This window comes from Anabas testudineus, chromosome 8, assembly GCF_900324465.2.
Source record: "Anabas testudineus chromosome 8, fAnaTes1.2, whole genome shotgun sequence".
Classification (NCBI taxonomy): Eukaryota; Metazoa; Chordata; class Actinopteri; order Anabantiformes; family Anabantidae; genus Anabas; species Anabas testudineus.
The window spans coordinates 8,735,696-8,754,015 of record NC_046617.1 but is presented as its reverse complement, the minus strand read 5'-3'; the positions used below and the strand labels follow the sequence as shown (position 1 = coordinate 8,754,015).

General features: G+C 39.7%; 2 protein-coding genes across 3 annotated transcripts; both read left to right on the top strand.

Annotated features, from left to right (window-relative positions):
* Positions 1 to 434: 434 nt before the first annotated feature.
* Positions 435 to 3,635, top strand: mettl2a (methyltransferase like 2A). The gene is made up of 9 exons (XM_026364068.2): positions 435 to 602; positions 1,216 to 1,304; positions 1,481 to 1,749; positions 2,112 to 2,161; positions 2,288 to 2,348; positions 2,448 to 2,587; positions 2,672 to 2,778; positions 2,901 to 2,966; positions 3,059 to 3,635. The coding sequence occupies exons 1-9, from the start codon at positions 451 to 453 to the stop codon at positions 3,208 to 3,210; spliced, it is 1,086 nt and encodes a 361-aa protein (XP_026219853.1). The 5' UTR covers positions 435 to 450; the 3' UTR covers positions 3,211 to 3,635.
* Positions 3,636 to 3,973: 338 nt separating this feature from the next.
* On the top strand, positions 3,974 to 17,067 carry tlk2 (tousled-like kinase 2). Of its 2 annotated transcripts, XM_026356758.1 has the most exons (21): positions 3,974 to 4,658; positions 5,754 to 5,836; positions 7,337 to 7,414; positions 7,508 to 7,577; positions 7,654 to 7,697; positions 7,878 to 7,976; positions 10,837 to 10,938; positions 11,126 to 11,218; positions 11,390 to 11,500; positions 11,639 to 11,775; positions 11,920 to 12,072; positions 12,197 to 12,263; positions 12,374 to 12,471; positions 12,617 to 12,698; positions 12,967 to 13,058; positions 13,175 to 13,264; positions 13,435 to 13,604; positions 13,978 to 14,116; positions 15,173 to 15,284; positions 15,504 to 15,611; positions 15,807 to 17,067. In XM_026356758.1, the coding sequence occupies exons 2-21, from the start codon at positions 5,756 to 5,758 to the stop codon at positions 15,978 to 15,980; spliced, it is 2,100 nt and encodes a 699-aa protein (XP_026212543.1). In that variant the 5' UTR covers positions 3,974 to 4,658; positions 5,754 to 5,755; the 3' UTR covers positions 15,981 to 17,067. The 2 variants fall into 2 exon arrangements, with proteins under 2 accessions (XP_026212543.1, XP_026212551.1); XM_026356766.1 differs by lacking the exon at positions 7,878 to 7,976.
* Positions 17,068 to 18,320: the final 1,253 nt, after the last annotated feature.

The following is an 18,320-nucleotide window of genomic DNA, read 5'->3' as shown; positions in this document are numbered from 1 at the left end:
ATTAACAGGGGGAATATGTGTATAGATAGTAGTAGTAGTAGTAGATTAACACGGCCTACACGACTGTAGGGGGCTAGGGAATTAATTATGTTAATGTTAGTGTGTGTGTGTGTGTGTGTGTGTGTGTGTGTGTGTGTGTGTGTGTGTGTGTGTGTGTGTGTGTGTGTGTGTGTGTGTGTGTGTGTGTGTGTGTGAGACAAAGACAGACAGAGAGAGATTTAAAAAGAGAGAGAGAGATCACTAAACAACAAATGATTAGAGGCAAATAAGTAACACATGTCCTTAAAACAATCAGCTCCACTGTCTGTATGTGTCGTATCAACCTACTATACTTCTATTTTCAGGAAATTCTATTATTTCTATTATCAGTCTAAACTCCTATATATCCGATAGCCCCTGAATGCAGCACGATTACACGCCCCGCCCTTCTTCCGTCGCGTCAGGTCCAACATGGCGGCGCCCCACGCTGCGGTCGGAGTGGAGGGAGGCAGCAGTGAACCTGGAGTGATTCTGTCGGATTCATCCGCCGCAGACACGAAGAGACCTCAGTTCGGGACTCGGTTCCTCACAGACCCGCGACAGGTGTTCCAGCACAACGCCTGGTCGGTACCTTCTGCCAGAAACTCAAACGGGCAGACAGATGTTGACGTGCATCTGTCCCCACATTTTGTCATCATCAGCCTGGCTTTTGTCATCGGTGGCTACAGTAGATCAATAAACTCTGTGGAAAGACGTAGAGATTATTATTTGGATCAAGACGTAGAGATTATTATTTGGATCAATTGGCTTGTCACTGATTTTGATGATGATTGATAATTTTTAGCTTTGTTGATTTGGGGTTTACCAAAGTGATAGTGATGGTGATTTCACATATGGACAACTTTTGACCTACTTGAGGTCTTAGTATCATCAACATGAATTAAAAAACATACGAGGATAAGATGCTGCAATTAGGCCTTTAACCGACATTTATTTTATCTATAATTCTTTCTATTCTATTCAATTGCATCTGATAAACTTTGCATGTTTAGCAAATGTGATTGTTTCAGTTGTTGGGATCTCTCTCTCTTTCTGCATTATATTTAAGTTTTTTTTTTTAATTTAGAGATCACAGTTCTTTTGCTACCACTATTTCCAAGTATTTCTGTGCAGTCAACGCATTACGGAGCATCATTTAACCTGCACTGGATAATAATATTATTATTGTGTTGATAGGGACAATGTGGAGTGGACTGAGGAACAAGAAACAGCTGCCAAGAAGAAAGTCTCAGAAAATAGCCAGCCACTGCCAACAGAGAAGCAAGGTAGCGTTGCTGTTGTCGAGACTTATATTACACACATAAACCACACAATATCAAACAGAAAAGATGCCCTCCAATCTATAAAATGTGATGCTATGTTTTTTATGATGTTTTGTAGTGATCTGTAAAAAGAAACTTGATGTTTAACACTGGATTTACTGCCTTACACTTTATTCCAGAGGAATACGACAGCCGGGCCAATGAGTACTGGAATGATTTTTACACAATCCACGAGAATCGTTTCTTCAAAGACAGGCACTGGCTCTTCACAGAGTTCCCAGAGTTGGCCCCCAGGTGTAGCCTGAACCATGAATCCCATCCAGGAGTCTGTGGCACGGATGACGTGCAGCAGAACGGTCTGGATGAAGAACAGTGCAGTGAAGCTGCCTCTCTGCCTCATACTGATGGCGACTTTCCCGGCTCCTCTGCCACGTATCGAATTCTGGAGGTGAGAGATTAATTTGAAAGGAAGAGACTTTATTTTTTGAAAACATTTTTACATTTTCACATTATTAAGAGATTTTGGTCAAAATGGTGCAAAAAAAAAAGAAGTTAGATTTAAATCCAGTTCTATGATGTTAATTTCAAGATGAACATGAAACATATCTGCTAAAGAGTACAGAGAAAAATGTTTCCAGACATTCAGTCAGAAATTATGGCTCTAACAACAAAAATAGGTGCCTAAAAAAACGTTTGTTTTCAGAAGTAAGTAAATATTCAAAGTTTTGGGTAGAAACTTTTACTCTTACTTTTCATAGGAGCTGTCAGTGAGTGCATAAAACAAATAAATGCTCTATGTACTCTGCGCAGGTTGGCTGCGGTGTGGGGAACACAGTTTTTCCAATACTGAAAACCAACAAGTAAGTCCAGCCAAGTTACTGACATTTTAGTTTTGCAGGTCATGTTTTAAAATGTTAATTTTGTCTGTCTCACTGTATAAAACTGAAAGCTCTAACCGCAGCCTTGTTTTTTGTTTTTTTTTGCAGTGACCCTGGACTCTTTGTTTACTGCTGTGACTTCTCCAGCACTGCTGTCGAGTTAGTTAAGGTGAGGCGATTGGGATAATGAGAGGATGATGTCTTGATTGGTACACATCTCTAGAGTGGTGGGCTAACTAATGAATTCAAATTGTCTTCTTGTCATCAGACTAATCCAGAGTATGACCCAGGGCGCTGCTTTGCCTTTGTTCATGACTTGAGTGATGTGGAAGCCAATTATCCCATCCCCAGTGGATCCCTTGATGTTATAGTGCTAATCTTTGTGCTATCAGCATTGCATCCCAACAAGTAGGAACTTCTGTCTTTGCCTTCCCTTTTCTTTTCTCTTATATTGTCACTGAGAGTGAGTAATTAGTTTTACTTTTGGTTCAGGATGCAGGCATCCATCAGTAGATTAGCAAGTCTGTTGAAGCCTGGGGGAGTGATTCTACTGAGGGACTATGGACGTTATGATATGGCACAGCTCCGCTTCAAGAAAGGTTAGTCAAACTGGTGGTTCACTGAAGCTTCACTTCAAATAACTGTTCACAATGTCAAAATATTATGTAACGTTTGCTGATTTTTGCGGATTAATGGGTACATTTCACTTCATTTATTTTAGGAAGATGTTTGTCAGAAAACTTTTATGTCCGAGGTGATGGAACAAGAGTGTATTTCTTTACCCAAGGTAAAAATTAAGGACAAGACTTCACATTATTTTGCACATTTGATCTTTATTCCTTCATATGAAAATAGTGTATGTGCTTCTTTTCATTTCAGATGAACTTCATGAGCTGTTCGTGGGGGCAGGGCTCGAGAAAGTTCAGAACCTGGTAGACAGAAGGCTACAGGTGAACAGAGGAAAGCAGCTCACCATGTACAGGGTGTGGATCCAGTGCAAGTATCGCAGGGCTCTAGTTCAGCCATCGTAGAGAACCTGCCTGGCTAGACGCCCAATCACAACTGAAACTAGGAGCTAAAATCAAGACAGTGCTGTCTCTTTTTTTTTAAGGATGTATGAAACTGGGTGGCACTGTTGTGGTTCTGATAAAAGGGGTGCAGCTGGATCGTTAAATGCTGTTAAGACCTTACACCATCTCACCTGCCATAATGTTGATAGACTTGTTTTATGAGCAGTGTTCTTGGCGGTGCTGCAATATGAGCTGCAGGAGTGAAGATTTCTCATTTTCTGCTCAAGAGTTCAGTAATCTGAGAAAGGGCTGGCTGCCCATGTAACAGTGGTTTTATTCTGCAGATGCTGTGTTTAATAAGCTGATGTTTTCTAATATGCTGCCATTTTTAAGAACAGTTAATTACCTTTTGTAGATGTCAAATTAATAAACTGGACTAAACTGAACTGCAATCTGTTGAGTGTTTTCTTTAGTATTTAACTGATGCCCCTCGTTTTGTGTTGTTGCTCAACAAAGGATTCATTAATGTCATGATATTGTTCCTGATAACGTTTTGATTTTCCATCTGCCTCTACATCCCTAATGATTAAATCACTATCAATGCTTGAATGGTTAGTTTAAAAAAAAAAAGAAGAAAGGATTCACTTAGCACTTTATTGATATTATGTAAGTGCGGTATGTGGGTGTGAACATCTTGGGAATGGCAACTTTCTGATAAGTGATCATTTTGGTGCTTGTGTGGGTGGGCACTGCTAAATTGCATTGTGTGCAGAGGGATTTGCCATTGGTCCAGACAAGAGATTTGGGGGCAGGCGTGGACGGAGAACGAAGGTGAAAATACTTCAACGATCTCACGAGAAAATATGAGATTTTACTGATTATTGTTTACATTGCAAAAACATCAGAACCGAACCGAATCGATCCGGATTCGACTGAAACGAGTTGCAACAGCACAACTTCCGAAACAGATTGGTTTCAGCCCTGTGGTGGAAAAAGACGACTGAAGCCGAACTTTTGTTTTGATCGAGCTGAAACCCAGGACCCGAAATTCATCTCACCACCCGGGGAGAAAAAGATAGGGGGTAACTAACGCTAGCTTACAGACATCACTTACACCTGGTGAAAAACGCAGAACCTCGGGGATCGCCATTGTGTGGAAGGAAGATACCCGACATAGGCACGCTATGGTCCTCGGGGAGAGGGATGTGATGGGCATACCCGCCTAAGGAGAACAGAAAGGCGGGTTTAGGATACCCGGAGTTGTCGAGGCCTCCCAGGGAATCCTCCGTCTTCTACCTTGAGTTACACCGCGCACTCCCGTCTCTTGGTCGTTAACAACCAACACGCGAGGGACGCGGCTGTGGATGCGGCCTAGCCTGGGAGGGTCTGTCGAGCACCAGAGAAACAACGGGGACGGCTATAGGGTTAACAACAGGCCCTCCGGAGGACCGAGAAAATACTAATTTACAGTGAGTATCACTTGGACTGAGGCTGCCGGACAAAAGAAAACACCCCTACAGGTCTGTCTTTACATCGAGCCAAGGCGTCGTGGCGTCTGACTGCACAAATCTGAGAAGATGCTTCTTTTTGACAGACGCTAGCCTGTTAGCTACCTGACGTTAGCCACCGTGTGGTTCAGAAAATTAATGTACTGATAAGGTGTGGTGGTGATTATTTTATGCCTCGTTATCTTATTACACATCGCGTACTGGGGTTATGTTTAGTCAACATTTGCTTGGTTTGGGTTTCTTAGGTACTTAATAAAATCAAGTTTAATGGTACTGGCTAACGTTAACCGTTAGCTCTTACAACGCGATGCTAAGTGGAGGCTCGTTAGCTCATGGATTCAGTGTTAGCTAGCTGCTCGCTTACATTCACTAATGATGCATCCTGTCGTTACGCCGGTCATTATGTCAGCTGGGCCAAACAACCCAGAACACACTTAAGTTGTAATATACAAGAAGAAGTGCTACAATGTCCCACAGTGGACACGAATTCTTTGGGGCTATATTCATTTAATATATTCAAGCCACATAGACAGACATACCAGTCACTGTTGGGCGTGTAACTTCAATGTTAACCTTTGCACACGCTAGCAAACTGGACATTTATTGTCTATTGTGGCCTTTTCCATAGCTTTAAGTTTACTTGGCATTCGCTCTATTAGTGACCTTTCATAACTCCAGCGACATGTAAGTTGGGTATATAATGCCAGGATGTTATAATGTGATGTTAAAATCATGCCAGCAGTGACTTTACACACCTGGCTTACACCTTTGATACATATTTAATACCTAGTACTGTCTCTGCCTTTATCAAACTTTGCATTTTGAGTATTTTACTGAGTAGTAAAGTTGTATACCTAGTGTCTGCTAGATACACATTATAGTGGCCTTATTGTCAGGTTTATTGATGACTCAGAACAGGAATTTTCCACATCTATATAGCTAAAAACAGCCATGACTCATCACAACCAGTGCCTTTTGAAACAGTGATCCGTCACTCCCATTTGAATATAGCAGATCTCATACCACCTTCCTTAATCTGTGCTCTTGTCTCTGCAGAGATGATGGAAGAACTGCATAGTCTGGACCCCCGACGACAGGAGCTGTTGGAGGCTCGCTTCACTGGGGTCGGTGTGGCTAAGGTTTGTGTTACAGCAGATGTCGTGGAGGTGGAGCACGGGAATTCTCTCCTATCAAAGTGCTTATAATCACAGATTTTCTTGATTACATATTTCTGTGAATTTCTATCTTTCTTTGTCTCACTATGCCTCAGTATCATTCTACTGTTTGGCCTGGACAAGCCTGGCCCCACTCCTTTTCTTTGTCTGTCTCTGGAGAAGGTTGAGCTGTGTCTGTGTTTTTTGGCTGGTATGATATGGCATCTCTTCCTGGCTCATGATGTAGTGGCTGTATATGCAAGTGGCAGTGCCTGCCAAAAAGGCCACAGACGGGACAGGGATGGTAGGGAGAGGAGAAGTGAAGGCACAGGAGGAATGTAGAAATAGTTCTTGACCAGGTGTGAGTGGAGGCAGCATTTAGCCTTCCACCCTCTTGCTTTCTACATGGATGGAGCTGTCTTCGTGGAAGGTGATCTTGAAACAGTTAGGGAGTGAGAGTCAGCGCCAGCAGTGGGCCCTGTGCCAGCCATAGGCAGAGCTGAGCCCAGAGCATGGCATGGCTGCTGCCGCAGAGAAAATGGCGGCCCTCTCCAAGGCATCATGCCACAGCCATCCTGTATAACAAGAGATGCTATGTTGTGGGGCAGAAGTGAGAGAGAAGTGTGTCAGCAAATGTCTGTGAAGAAATATGGGTTGGTGGTCTAGAAGCCCGTAAATGTCAGAGAGCAGCTTAGAGTTCTTTTCCTGACCTTGAATAAGCCCTGTGGCACTGCTGCTCCCTCAGTCATCACTGAGTTGGCATAAAAGGAATAAAAATTGTTATCCTTTGAGGACAAAGAGCTAGCACACCTTTTGATAATGGAACAGAGAGGGCCTACTGAAATAGTATGAAAGTACATTTCCTTTTGAAGAAGTCTGATCAAACAATATTTCTTTCAGGTGATGGGGGGGGGGGGGGTTAAAACTGGGTGTCAGCAGAGCATTTTTCACTGGCTTTCTCCAGAGAAATGGAGAGGAAAAGAGAGAAGAAAAGAACATTTAAGACTATGGTGAACAGGAAAAAAATGGATGACATTATCTAAAGGTGACAGACAGAGGGAAGAATGCATCCCCAGCAGCATGCCTAATGTTCAGCCATTTTAGGAGGGTTCAGTGAGAGAGCTCTAGTGTGCACTGAATGACTAAGTATCTCTCCCTGATTGGACAGTGCCTGCTGAATTCTGATGTGATTCATTTGACTGACAGGCATCACCTAGGGAACGAGCGTTAGGACTGATGCAGGTTTAGATTCAGTGGGAAGTTAATGGTGACGATATTTAGCCAAACCTCTGCATCCCTTCACCCAGTTTGTCAACCATTTTACCCTGTTTTTCTTGCTTTTGAGGACAGTCACGATTGCATGAATAAACAAAAAGTATGCAGGCATGCATTTTGAAGATGAAATTTTCTTTCAACTTTTAGGCATCTTTTAATTGAATTGTTCCTTGTACTTTATTTTTATGTCTTTCTACCTTATTTTTTCAGGGCTCGGGCCAGAGTCAAAATGAGTCATCCAATCAGAGTCTATGCAGTGTGGGCTCACTCAGTGATAAAGAGCTTGAGGTTAGTCTCTCTTACATATTGACATCTTTCATTATTGCTATCATCTTAGTGTTTATTGTATACATGGTTGACTCATTCCATTTTTCCTGACAGACTCCAGAGAAAAAGGCAAATGATCAGAGAGTAAGAAAACGGAAAGCAGACCACTTTGACAGCAGCCAAGGTAAGATTTTCCCTTTGTTGTGATCTTATCAATGACTAATAACTGCCTCTGTCTGAACTCTCTTTTTCTCTTTCAGGTAAAGCAGGAACAAGGGGACATAAAATTAGTGATTATTTTGAGGTGAGCTGCTGAAATGATTTTTTTGTTTGTTTTGTTTGTATATCAAGCAGAGCTCACCTCCTCTGAATGCTTCAGTACTCAGCATAACATTTCGTGCTTCTTTTCTAACCATCTTTTAGCCGTCTTGGTCTTTACATTAAACTGCTTTCTTCGTCTTCTCTTTCTTTACGTGGCTGTCAGTTTGCGGGAGGTAGCGGTCCTGGTACCAGCCCTGCCAGGGGAATTCCACCAGTGGTCCGCTCTTCCCCGCAGCACTCCCTCTCCAACCCCCCTGTCACGGTGAGCATGTTTTGTCTATGATCTTTGTCATGCTTTTTTTTTTTTTTTTATCTATTAACACACTTTCCTGCCATTCTTTCTTCTCTTTTTATTAACATCAGTTGTTAAAGTTGCTTTACACTTACATAGAGAAGAATCTGGTGTGTGTGTGTGTGTGTGTGTGTGAGAGAGAGTGAAAACACTGACTGTATAAATGTTCATAGATATTCATAAAGTGCATTTTAATTTATCACTGGCTAAAATTTGTAGTTAGGCCACATGATTCATGAAGCGGAAAATATTGTAGCAATGAATATATTTATATTACAGGTGGGCAATAGGGGTGTCAAAATACCAGAAATTTGGTAGTTAATACCAATACCAATTCTGATTCTTAAACCAATTTCCATACGATAGTATATGCAAACCTTTTAATTTGATTGTGGTAGCAAGAGTAGGAAGGAGCCTTCAGTTAACAAAAACATATTACTGTTACTTAAAACAGCACCACTTTTTAAGGTGAGTAGCATTTCGACTTCAGTGCTCAGCTGCCTGCAATATTAAGGATGCAAATAATAATTATTAATGTATAAAACCGATACATAGAGACGACAGAATAGCTCAGTTGCTGTTGCAGTACAGCAACAATAACAATAAAGTTTTAAATTCTGCCATTTTAACAACATTTTGCCAATATAAGATTATATATTGAAACTCTTAGTTGACTTTGAGGTGTTGCCTCCATAAAACTCTGGTAAAAGCTCTGACCCAGTTGGCATATAAGCTTTTGGTACACCATAACATGTCCCTGATCATTGAACATAAACACATCCCTGCACTCATAGCTTCTGTTTGACTGAACATACCTGATGCAGATAATCAACAGTGGAAAGCACAGAGTTGGAAAACAAGCAGGACTATGGCTCTCTAGGACTAGGATTGCCTACCCCTACTCTAAGATAGAGTAGGATAAGCTAAGATAAACTTTATTAATCACCAAAGGGAAATTCAGATCTAGTCCCTAAATAATAGCTACTGAGGTGCTTTTGTAACATTTGGTACCATAGAAAACAAGTACTGTCATGTTTTCAAAATACTGGTATAGACTTGGTACAAAAGTATCAACGTCTTTAGTGGGCAAAGTATCATGTCATGAGCAGTCTTAAATTGTCCATTTCATGTGAATCTAATGCGTCATTTTACTTTACATGAACACTGAAGAGCATTAATAACATGGATTTGCACCACTTCAACAATTGTAGTATGCAAACTTGAATAGTTTGAGTAACAAAAAAGAGTCGGCATCATCAGGTCATCATCATGATCATCCAAATCGTCTGCAAGTTGGCTACATTTTCACTAGTGATGTTAGCCCTGTGTTAAGTCATATAAGTACAAACATCACATTCACATCACACAAGTTTTCGAGACACACAGCTGTAACCTGCAAGTTAGATTTATACTGTGTGAATGTGCAAATTATTATGGTGCGAGTCACTCTTTTAGTTGTAAAATATGTTATCAAAGTCCTGTGTAGGAATTTTTCAAGTAGCAACTTCCCGTTTGTAGCTGGCATTGATTCAGTGTTTCAGGTCAGGTCAGATCAGCACTTGCAATTTTACGGCCTAGTGACTGTTAATGTGTAAATGCATATTTAATCAAGGTTTGATTTTCTGTTGCTAAGTATATAGCATATTATTTTACATTACACATTTATACTTTACATATTTTGGCACATTTACATACATTTAAATTTAGATATTTATTCAGAAGAAACTTTTATCCAAAGTGACTAACAAGTAAGGTACAAGACTAACAAAAAATCTAAGTCAAGGCTTCAGTAAAAGATTCAATACTAGGTTCAGGTTGGATAAATATCCATGCCCTTCATATTAACTTAACTAGTCTTAATCTTATTACCTTTTGTGGACTCCTAACCTTTCAGGGATACTGTATCATTCTATTTCTGTAATAGGACAATATAGCCTTATATACAGCTATACATATTTATTAATAGTTGGGCTGTCAAGAAGGTCTGAAAAGCTAAGTTATGGTACTGATCTTAGAACCTGAAATAACCAAACTATAAATATCAGGCACATTATTTTTTCTGATTTAAACTGTGCAATGTATCCTGTTTAATGTTGGAATGTGGTGACATCAAAGATTCTCCCACAAAGAACTCCTGAGCATGATAATGTTAGATTCATGCATAGATGTGAATAATCATGTTGTATTATATCACGGAACATGATTAAAACCAGGTTTATCGTGGTTCTGATGGATCAGGCATAAACAGCACTCGGTGTACACAACTAATCAAGCTGTAATATGTGACATTATTGATTGGTTTCATATGAAGTTTAAAAAGAGCCTGTAAATTGTTGTATTCTCTCCGGTGCCTATTTTGTCCACTTTAAGCATTTAAATATGCTGTGTAGGAAAGTTTGACTCATAAAATTCCCACATTTCCTGAACACAACATGGTCTTAATCTGCAGTACCTCAGGAGAGCACATTCATCACATTAATCCCACCCCCTGTGCTAGAAGAGTGCCAAGTCTGAAACAGTCATAATAATCAATAGGATGCGATGAATTAAAAAAAAAAGTTATTCTGAAAAGTTATTTATTAAAAAAAAAAAATCCAAAAAACTTGCATTTAAATTTGAAAAAAACATTTAACACACTTATTTAAGGTTTAGTTTTTATAATTATCATTTATTTTATTTTCAGGTGTACTGCTGTCTAGTAACTTTCATAACAATTTTGTCTTTCAAATTGACAAAAATATGCACAGTATGTAAACAAACAAATTTAGCTCCATAAATTTTGTATTAGACATATATAAATATTTTTTTTATTAATGTTTCTGCCTCCAAGGTGCAGCAAGGAAGTCCTTCCTCTGTCAGTTCTGTCAACACAGAGCTCTCGACGTGTTCACTGAAGCCTGCTTCTCTTCATATGGTCCACAAAGCTACACAGGTACTTCACACACTGTCAGTGCTAACTGGCTGAACTGATTTAGATCTATTATAAGTCAAAAGGCAGTTGCTCAGTGTTTGACAAGTAAACCAACATATTGACAGAATGAAGACTAACCCTAACCCTGTTACAGAAGAATACACAATTAACATTGTTTAACATGTTTTATGCTACTTGTTCCCTGTAGTCTGATCTTACTATAGAAAAACTAAAAGCAATGGAAAACAACAAGAACTCAGACCTGGAGAAGAAGGAGGGCCGAATAGACGATTTGCTGCGGGTACTACTCTCATGACATTTCATTGCTTGCTATTTTAAATGGGTTTTGATAAAATCATATCCTCTGTCTTGGTATTTCACTCAAGCATGTTAGAGATTCCACATAACTTCTGTCGGTACGTATCTAAACAAGTACAAACAAATTATACTTTGTATGCATGTTCTGCTCTAGACAAATTGTGATCTAAGGAGACAGATTGATGAACAGCAGAAGATGTTGGAGCGATACAAGGAACGTTTAAATAAGTGTGTGACCATGTCTAAGAAGCTGCTGATTGAAAAAGTACGTACTTCGTCTTATTTTTTGCAATAATTTTTCAAAGAAGTTTTGTCATGAGCTAGTTTCACAAGCTCCAATTTAAGAAACATGGAAATAACAGCTCATGTTTGACGCCTGCATTTCACTGTGCTCTTTCTTCAGTCCAAACAGGAGAAGATGGCATGCCGGGACAAAAGCATGCAAGACAGGCTCAGACTGGGTCACTTCACCACAGTGAGACATGGAGCGTCTTTCACTGAACAGTGGACGGATGGATATGCCTTCCAAAACCTCATCAAGTGAGGATCTTTTGTGTTTAACTTTAAGATTCTCCTTTGTCTCTGGTTTAATTTTTAGCTAGAAATAACACAAAAGATCATACATGGACAAAAAGGTAAATGAATTGAGTATGTATGTTGCAACAATTTATTACCTGCTTTCAGACAACAAGAAAGGATAAACTCCCAGCGAGAGGACATTGAAAGGCAAAGAAAGCTGCTGGCTAAACGCAAGCCACCCTCCATGGCCCAGACTCCACCCCCAAGTCTGGAGCAAAACAAACGCAAAAGCAAGACCAATGGAACAGAAAGTGAAGCGTATGATGCTTTTATTTCTTAATCCAACTTTTTATATGCCAGCTGTTTTCAAAGTTTGGCTCGAAGCTGGCTTCAAAGTTATGTGCTAAGTTGCACTTTCAAGGTTAGTTTTGTGTTCTCGCAGGTTATCACAGGCAGAGTACCACGAGCAAGAGGAAATCTTCAAGCTAAGACTTGGCCATCTAAAGAAGGTAAATGCATGGTGTATATATTGTATGTGGCAAGCATTTGATGCCCACATGCAGTGGTAGAGTAGTTTTGTCAATTGTCCATCTTTTGATATTTATCTTATCTTTTGCAGGAAGAGGCTGAGATCCAGGCAGAGCTTGAAAGGTTGGAGCGGGTGCGGAACTTACACATTCGCGAGCTGAAAAGAATCCACAATGAGGATAATTCCCAGTATGAGTTATTCTTATAATAAAATTTCCTAAATAGGCCATTTCACGCCATACTGCCTGTATTGAATTGTGCTCTGGTAATTAATGAACATCTGTTGGATTTTTTTTTTTGTTTGTTTGTTTTTTTTTTTTTTAAACCTGTAAAGGTTCAAAGATCATCCAACGCTAAATGACCGATACCTGCTTCTACATTTACTCGGACGAGGAGGTTTCAGCGAAGTTTACAAGGTGAGAGCAACTGTCTTTTCTTCTGAAGGGAAATGACAGCAGTAAGCAGTGCATTATTTGGAAAATATCTGAGTGTGTTTCATTACACAGAGCTGACATCATTTTTTCTGAGTAAATGATTGTGCCAGAAATTCCAGGAATCTGCTGTCACCCATTGCAAAATTATGAATAAGGACCCCCATTTAATATGAAGCAAGAGTCTATATGCAGCAAAACCTAATTCATGCCAAATGTCTTTTCTAATTAAAAGGGCACATTTATGTTTCAGGCATTTGACTTAACAGAGCAAAGGTATGTTGCAGTAAAAATCCATCAGTTGAACAAGAACTGGAGGGATGAGAAGAAGGAAAATTACCATAAGTGAGTGTTTAATTTTTTATAGCCATTCAACACTGTTTATAGTGGCTATCGGATTCACTGTTTGCAGTATCCACATTTAAATCATTGATTTTAAATGTGTATGATCTTTGTTTTAGGCATGCATGCAGAGAATATAGAATCCATAAAGAGCTGGACCATCCACGAATAGTTAAACTCTACGACTACTTTTCACTTGACACCGACTCGTAAGTAATTTGTTTTTGTTTTTTTTTTAAGAAATATGTGCAATGATGCAATCATTTTTATGCAGAATGTCTTCCTTTTGCTTTCAGTATGTAGAGCCTTATCTTTGTTTGGACTTGATGTACTAAATCTGGCTGAAGTGGTTAACTACTCTGTCTTTGTTTCGGAGCAGGTTCTGCACAGTTTTGGAGTACTGCGAGGGCAATGACTTGGACTTCTACCTGAAGCAGCACAAGCTTATGTCAGAGAAAGAGGGCCGCTCCATCATAATGCAGATTGTTAATGCTCTCAAGTACCTCAATGAGATCAGACCACCCATTATCCACTACGACCTTAAACCTGGTGCGTCCACACACAATGACTCGGACGTGATGTCAATTTTAAATTAATGGTTATATCACTTAAAACTCTAACACTGTGCAACTTAGGTGTTGATAGGAGTGTCTGTTTTGGTTCGCATTGTCCAACAGGTATTTAGATAGTTTGGTTACTAAGTCTGACATCGGCTCTTATTCCTTTAAGATTTGATTTAGCTCTATTACAATTTAAATTTTAAATTAAATTGTGTTTGTTAACTTGAAAATGGGACGATCATTGCACACTGAACAGAATAGACTAACCCAGAATATAATTGCTATATTTCAATGAATAAAAAGTGAATATAAATCCTGAATTTTTCTTTTAAGCCTATAAATCCATTACTCCCCCTCCTCAGGTAATATCCTCCTGGTGAACGGCACTGCCTGCGGGGAGATAAAGATCACGGACTTTGGTTTGTCAAAAATTATGGATGATGACAGCTACAACTCAGTGGACGGGATGGAGCTGACATCACAGGGAGCAGGGACATACTGGTAAGAGTTACACTGGAAGATGACACTCGGCTTCAGGGGTGTCATCACCTGTGAAATAATAAATTGTACTGTTTATTTTTACCACTGAGCCTTGGTGGGGTCAAATTTATGACAGGTAGTTAAACCTGGTGTATTTCTCTATGCTTCACTGCTTTTTTTAATGTAAACGCATCATGCAAATAAATATGACGGTGCAGCAGAAGAAGACATTTTACTCAAGTGGAAACACTGAAACGTATATGGGGAAAATCCTACATATAGTGAATTTGGCTTTCAGCCTCGCTATACACTGCCAAACTAGTACTAAAATTTCAGAAAAAGGCTGTCATGTATCAGAAATCATCACATATAAGTTGGTGATTTCCTTTCCAACCCATTGGTGCATGTAGAAAGTTCTAAGTAGTTCCTATGTCTGACAGCAAGCTGAGTTGACTCTAGTTTTCCAGAAGCAGAACTCCAGGCTAAATGGTTTCATGGCTCATGCAGCTTCAGTGCGAGAGATGCAAAATATTGTTAATGTTTGGAATTGCTGTTGTTAACTGCAGATACCAATAATGGGGCTTATCAAACTGTCTGTACAGTACACTGTAGACTGTGTTGAGTGAGTTGATTTGTCACTTTGATACTCGTGTAGCAGTTTGGAAATATAGAAGTCAGACTCCCACATGTCAATAGCAAAGGGCAGTTGTAGCTAAGAGAATTAAAGCCATTCCTCCACAACATATCTTTGTCCTGCATTACTTTTGTCGTAGTAATATCACTGAGGTATGCCTTAGTATATAGATGTTTGAAGCTTTAGCATCCATTTTAAGATGTGTGTAACTTCTACCATGCTGGCTGTTGTACAAGTGCAAACCCAAGGTTTCCTCAGCTAGGTGAACCGCTCAAGACCTAAAAAAATGTACTAATCTCATTTGTGTCACTGTTTCAAAATGCACCTTGAAACTGTCTGAAGTGGTTTCATACAATCAAATCAAACAATTTCCCTCTGGGATTTATGATTTTATTTATTTTTTTCATCTTGAATATGAACTGGGTTGCCCTTTTCTTCTTTAGGTATCTACCCCCTGAGTGCTTTGTGGTTGGGAAAGAACCACCCAAAATCTCCAACAAGGTGGATGTGTGGTCTGTGGGAGTCATTTTCTACCAGTGTTTGTATGGCCGCAAGGTAGGAGAGACCACTGTTGTTGAGTTCTAAAATGATGTTTTTATTGCAGAAAAGTGAAAAATGCTGTGAAGTTAATTGTGGATCTATGAGTTAAACTTTTATTTTTATATAACATTGTTAAGGATTTAAGTTATAAATGCTCTCGTAAATGATAGCTTTTCTTCATGGTTTGTCCTCAGTTTTTTTGTTTCATTATTACTTTTTCTCTTTGCTCTGTAGCCCTTTGGTCACAACCAGTCCCAGCAGGACATCCTGCAGGAGAACACCATACTAAAGGCAACAGATGTGCAATTTCCCCCTAAACCAGTTGTCACACCCGAAGCTAAGGTACTGGATTCTCACCTTACTGTTTTGATTTTATCTTTGCAATTTCAGCCCTCATTTCTTTACATAAAAAATATGTATGTGAAAATATGTTTCAGTATAAACTGGAACTTAGTTTCACATATTTGTTACAAACACATTTGCACAGCTGTTATGTGTTTTCAGTCATTTCACACTTGCACCTTTTTCTCCCTCCAGGCCTTTATAAGGCGCTGTCTAGTGTACCGTAAGGAGGATCGTATTGATGTGCACCAGCTGGCCAGCGACCCCTTCCTCATGCCTCACATTCGCAAATCTGTGGCCTCCTCGGGCACCTCGGCCATGGCTGTGGCCTCCACATCTAGCTCCTCCAACAGCAGCGCCTCAAACTGAGCCCACGCTTCTTAACTGACTGAATTGAAATTTTAAAAAGTGGGATGGGGTGGGAGAGGGGGTGACGCTGTACTGTGTAACCTCCGGCCAACAGCATCCCACCTTGCCATGGAGCCCCCAGGAGAAACTGGTCGGACGACGGCAAGGAGTGGGTGAGATGTCATGGATGTGTAGGAAGGGAGATCCATGTCACCGTTCACCCCTCTCATGTCCACCCACCCTAGCCTCCCTGTCCCCTTGTCTCAAATGGGCAGCATGGCGCTGGGTCAGAGCCCTGGGTGACTCGCACAGGAAGGGGCGAGGTTTGGCACTGTGTTGGTGTAAAGGGGGTTCAGTGTTTTGGGATTTTACTTTTCTGCTTAAAAAAAGAAAATAAGTATAGAACTGCTCCAGCTTGACCAGATGGAAAGGACTGCAGAAGGCCTCATATCGATACACAGTCACACACACACACTTGTGCATGAGCTATTCTGGTGCGAGGTAATCTGAACTCCCCACTTTCAAACGTTTTGTTTGTCTTCATCTCCCTGAACCTCACTGAGAGAACCAGTCTGGCCTGTCATTGTATTGAACCCTAAGTACTATGTCATCCGACTCGCTGTTCTGGGATCCCCTGCCCCGCTTAAATTCCAGGCCCAGATAGTTTGTGATGAGGAGGGCCAGAAGCTACTGTCCTCTCTATTCTTTCCTCCCATCTCCTCATCAAACTCCTGTGACCAAAGCTTAAAACTTCCAGCTGGTGGCAGTGTTCCACCTCCGTTTTTATAATGAATGGTTTTAGAGTTGTGTTACTTGATATGGAGTGGACGCTGTTGAAGAACGATCCCTTTTACATTTTTTTAAGAACTTTTCAATTTAACCAGTTTTATGGAGAAAACTGTTGTGTTTTTCAAGTTGCCTTTAATTAGAAATGTTACTGTTTTGATTGACCCCCCCACCATAAACACGCATATTTATTTAGGTATGTTTGAATTTATTTTTGGCCAATAAAATGCAAGGGGGCTGGTTTACCTAATGGAACTGTTGGGGGAAGATTAGGCCTTAGCAGAGAGTTGCATAAACCATTAAATACTATTGGTTAAATGTGTTTGTTGTTCTGGGCTTCTGTCATAGTCGCTTTACATCACTTCTCTTTGTGAATGAACTGATGATGATTTAATGAACATAATGTCCATACTTAGTTGTGCATAATTTCTCAGTTATTAGTTTTACAGACTTTACACTAAAACTATATACAGGAGTAGACTTCTATTCAGTCCCACTATGTGGGTTTAAAAAAAGAATAATTCTAGTGTTTATATTGAGATTATAGTTCTGTTTTCAAATAAGTGGGGCAGGAAATAGACTGCATATTTGTGTCACATTGACTATAATGTGCTTCATAAATGAGCTGTAATATGAATATGGATTAATGCAATATTTGTGTAGTACACAAGTTAAATTAGTAAGACATCTTAAATCTGCTTCAGGTCTGTAGTCACCTTGCTTCTGTCAAGAAGATGAGGGACGATGTTGGTGGAAAACACTTGAACACTTTTTATTATTCTGCTGAAGTGGTTTGAATCATTTTTGCTCCATAATATCCACAAATTTAATATACTTTGCTCACATATTCTGTCAACAGACTTCACAGATTTTTGTTCCTTTTTCTGTATATACAGCAGGCATTACTCATTTGCATAAACTATTTTTTGTTTGTTTGTTTTTGGTCAAAATATATAATTTGTTTAGGAAGCTGGAGAAGGCAGCTGTGTCCACACAGTATTTAGTGAAAATACAAAAAAATAGTACAACAAAGTTACTGTAAAGCGTGAGCACAAGTCCTAAATTAAATGTATCAGGAATATTAGTTTATTTATATTTTACTACATCAAGACTTAATGCTGTGAATGTATGAACATGTGTTCAGTCCATATTGAGACTGACATTCAGCTTTCCAAAAGTGAAAAGAATACACTGGTACTTGAAATGTGGAGATTAAAGTCTAAATTAAATGACTTGCTCACAATGAATATTCTGAATCATATTTTGCAACAGAGGCTATATGCTCATGTTCACAAATGCAAAACTGCGGGGGGGGGAAAAAAACACAGTTTGTGGTCATTTCTTGAACAAGGTGACTCTTTCTTTTTGTTTGTTTTTTTTTTTTTTTTGACTGAATGGTAATATTACAGAAATTCCGGATTTAAAAAAAAAAGAGAGAGAATAAACAAAAACAATAACTTCAATCAAGTTCAGTTGACACTGAGTTGCACCTCTTGAGATTTAATTTGACAAAGACCGATTCACTTTTGGGTCGCCTCACAGGCCCCTGTAGGTCCCCGGACCTCATGTTGGGAA

Excerpts from the sequence above, each read along its gene's own strand:
- mettl2a (XM_026364068.2), top strand. The coding sequence starts at position 451 with ATGGCGGCGCCCCACGCTGCGGTCGGAGTGGAGGGAGGCAGCAGTGAA. Across the intron at positions 603-1,215 it reads GTGTTCCAGCACAACGCCTG|GGACAATGTGGAGTGGACTG; the intron begins GTCGGTACCTTC and ends TTGTGTTGATAG. Across the intron at positions 2,779-2,900 it reads ACAGCTCCGCTTCAAGAAAG|GAAGATGTTTGTCAGAAAAC; the intron begins GTTAGTCAAACT and ends CATTTATTTTAG.
- tlk2 (XM_026356758.1), top strand. The coding sequence starts at position 5,756 with ATGATGGAAGAACTGCATAGTCTGGACCCCCGACGACAGGAGCTGTTG. Across the intron at positions 11,776-11,919 it reads GCCTTCCAAAACCTCATCAA|ACAACAAGAAAGGATAAACT; the intron begins GTGAGGATCTTT and ends ACCTGCTTTCAG. Across the intron at positions 12,472-12,616 it reads CACAATGAGGATAATTCCCA|GTTCAAAGATCATCCAACGC; the intron begins GTATGAGTTATT and ends AAACCTGTAAAG.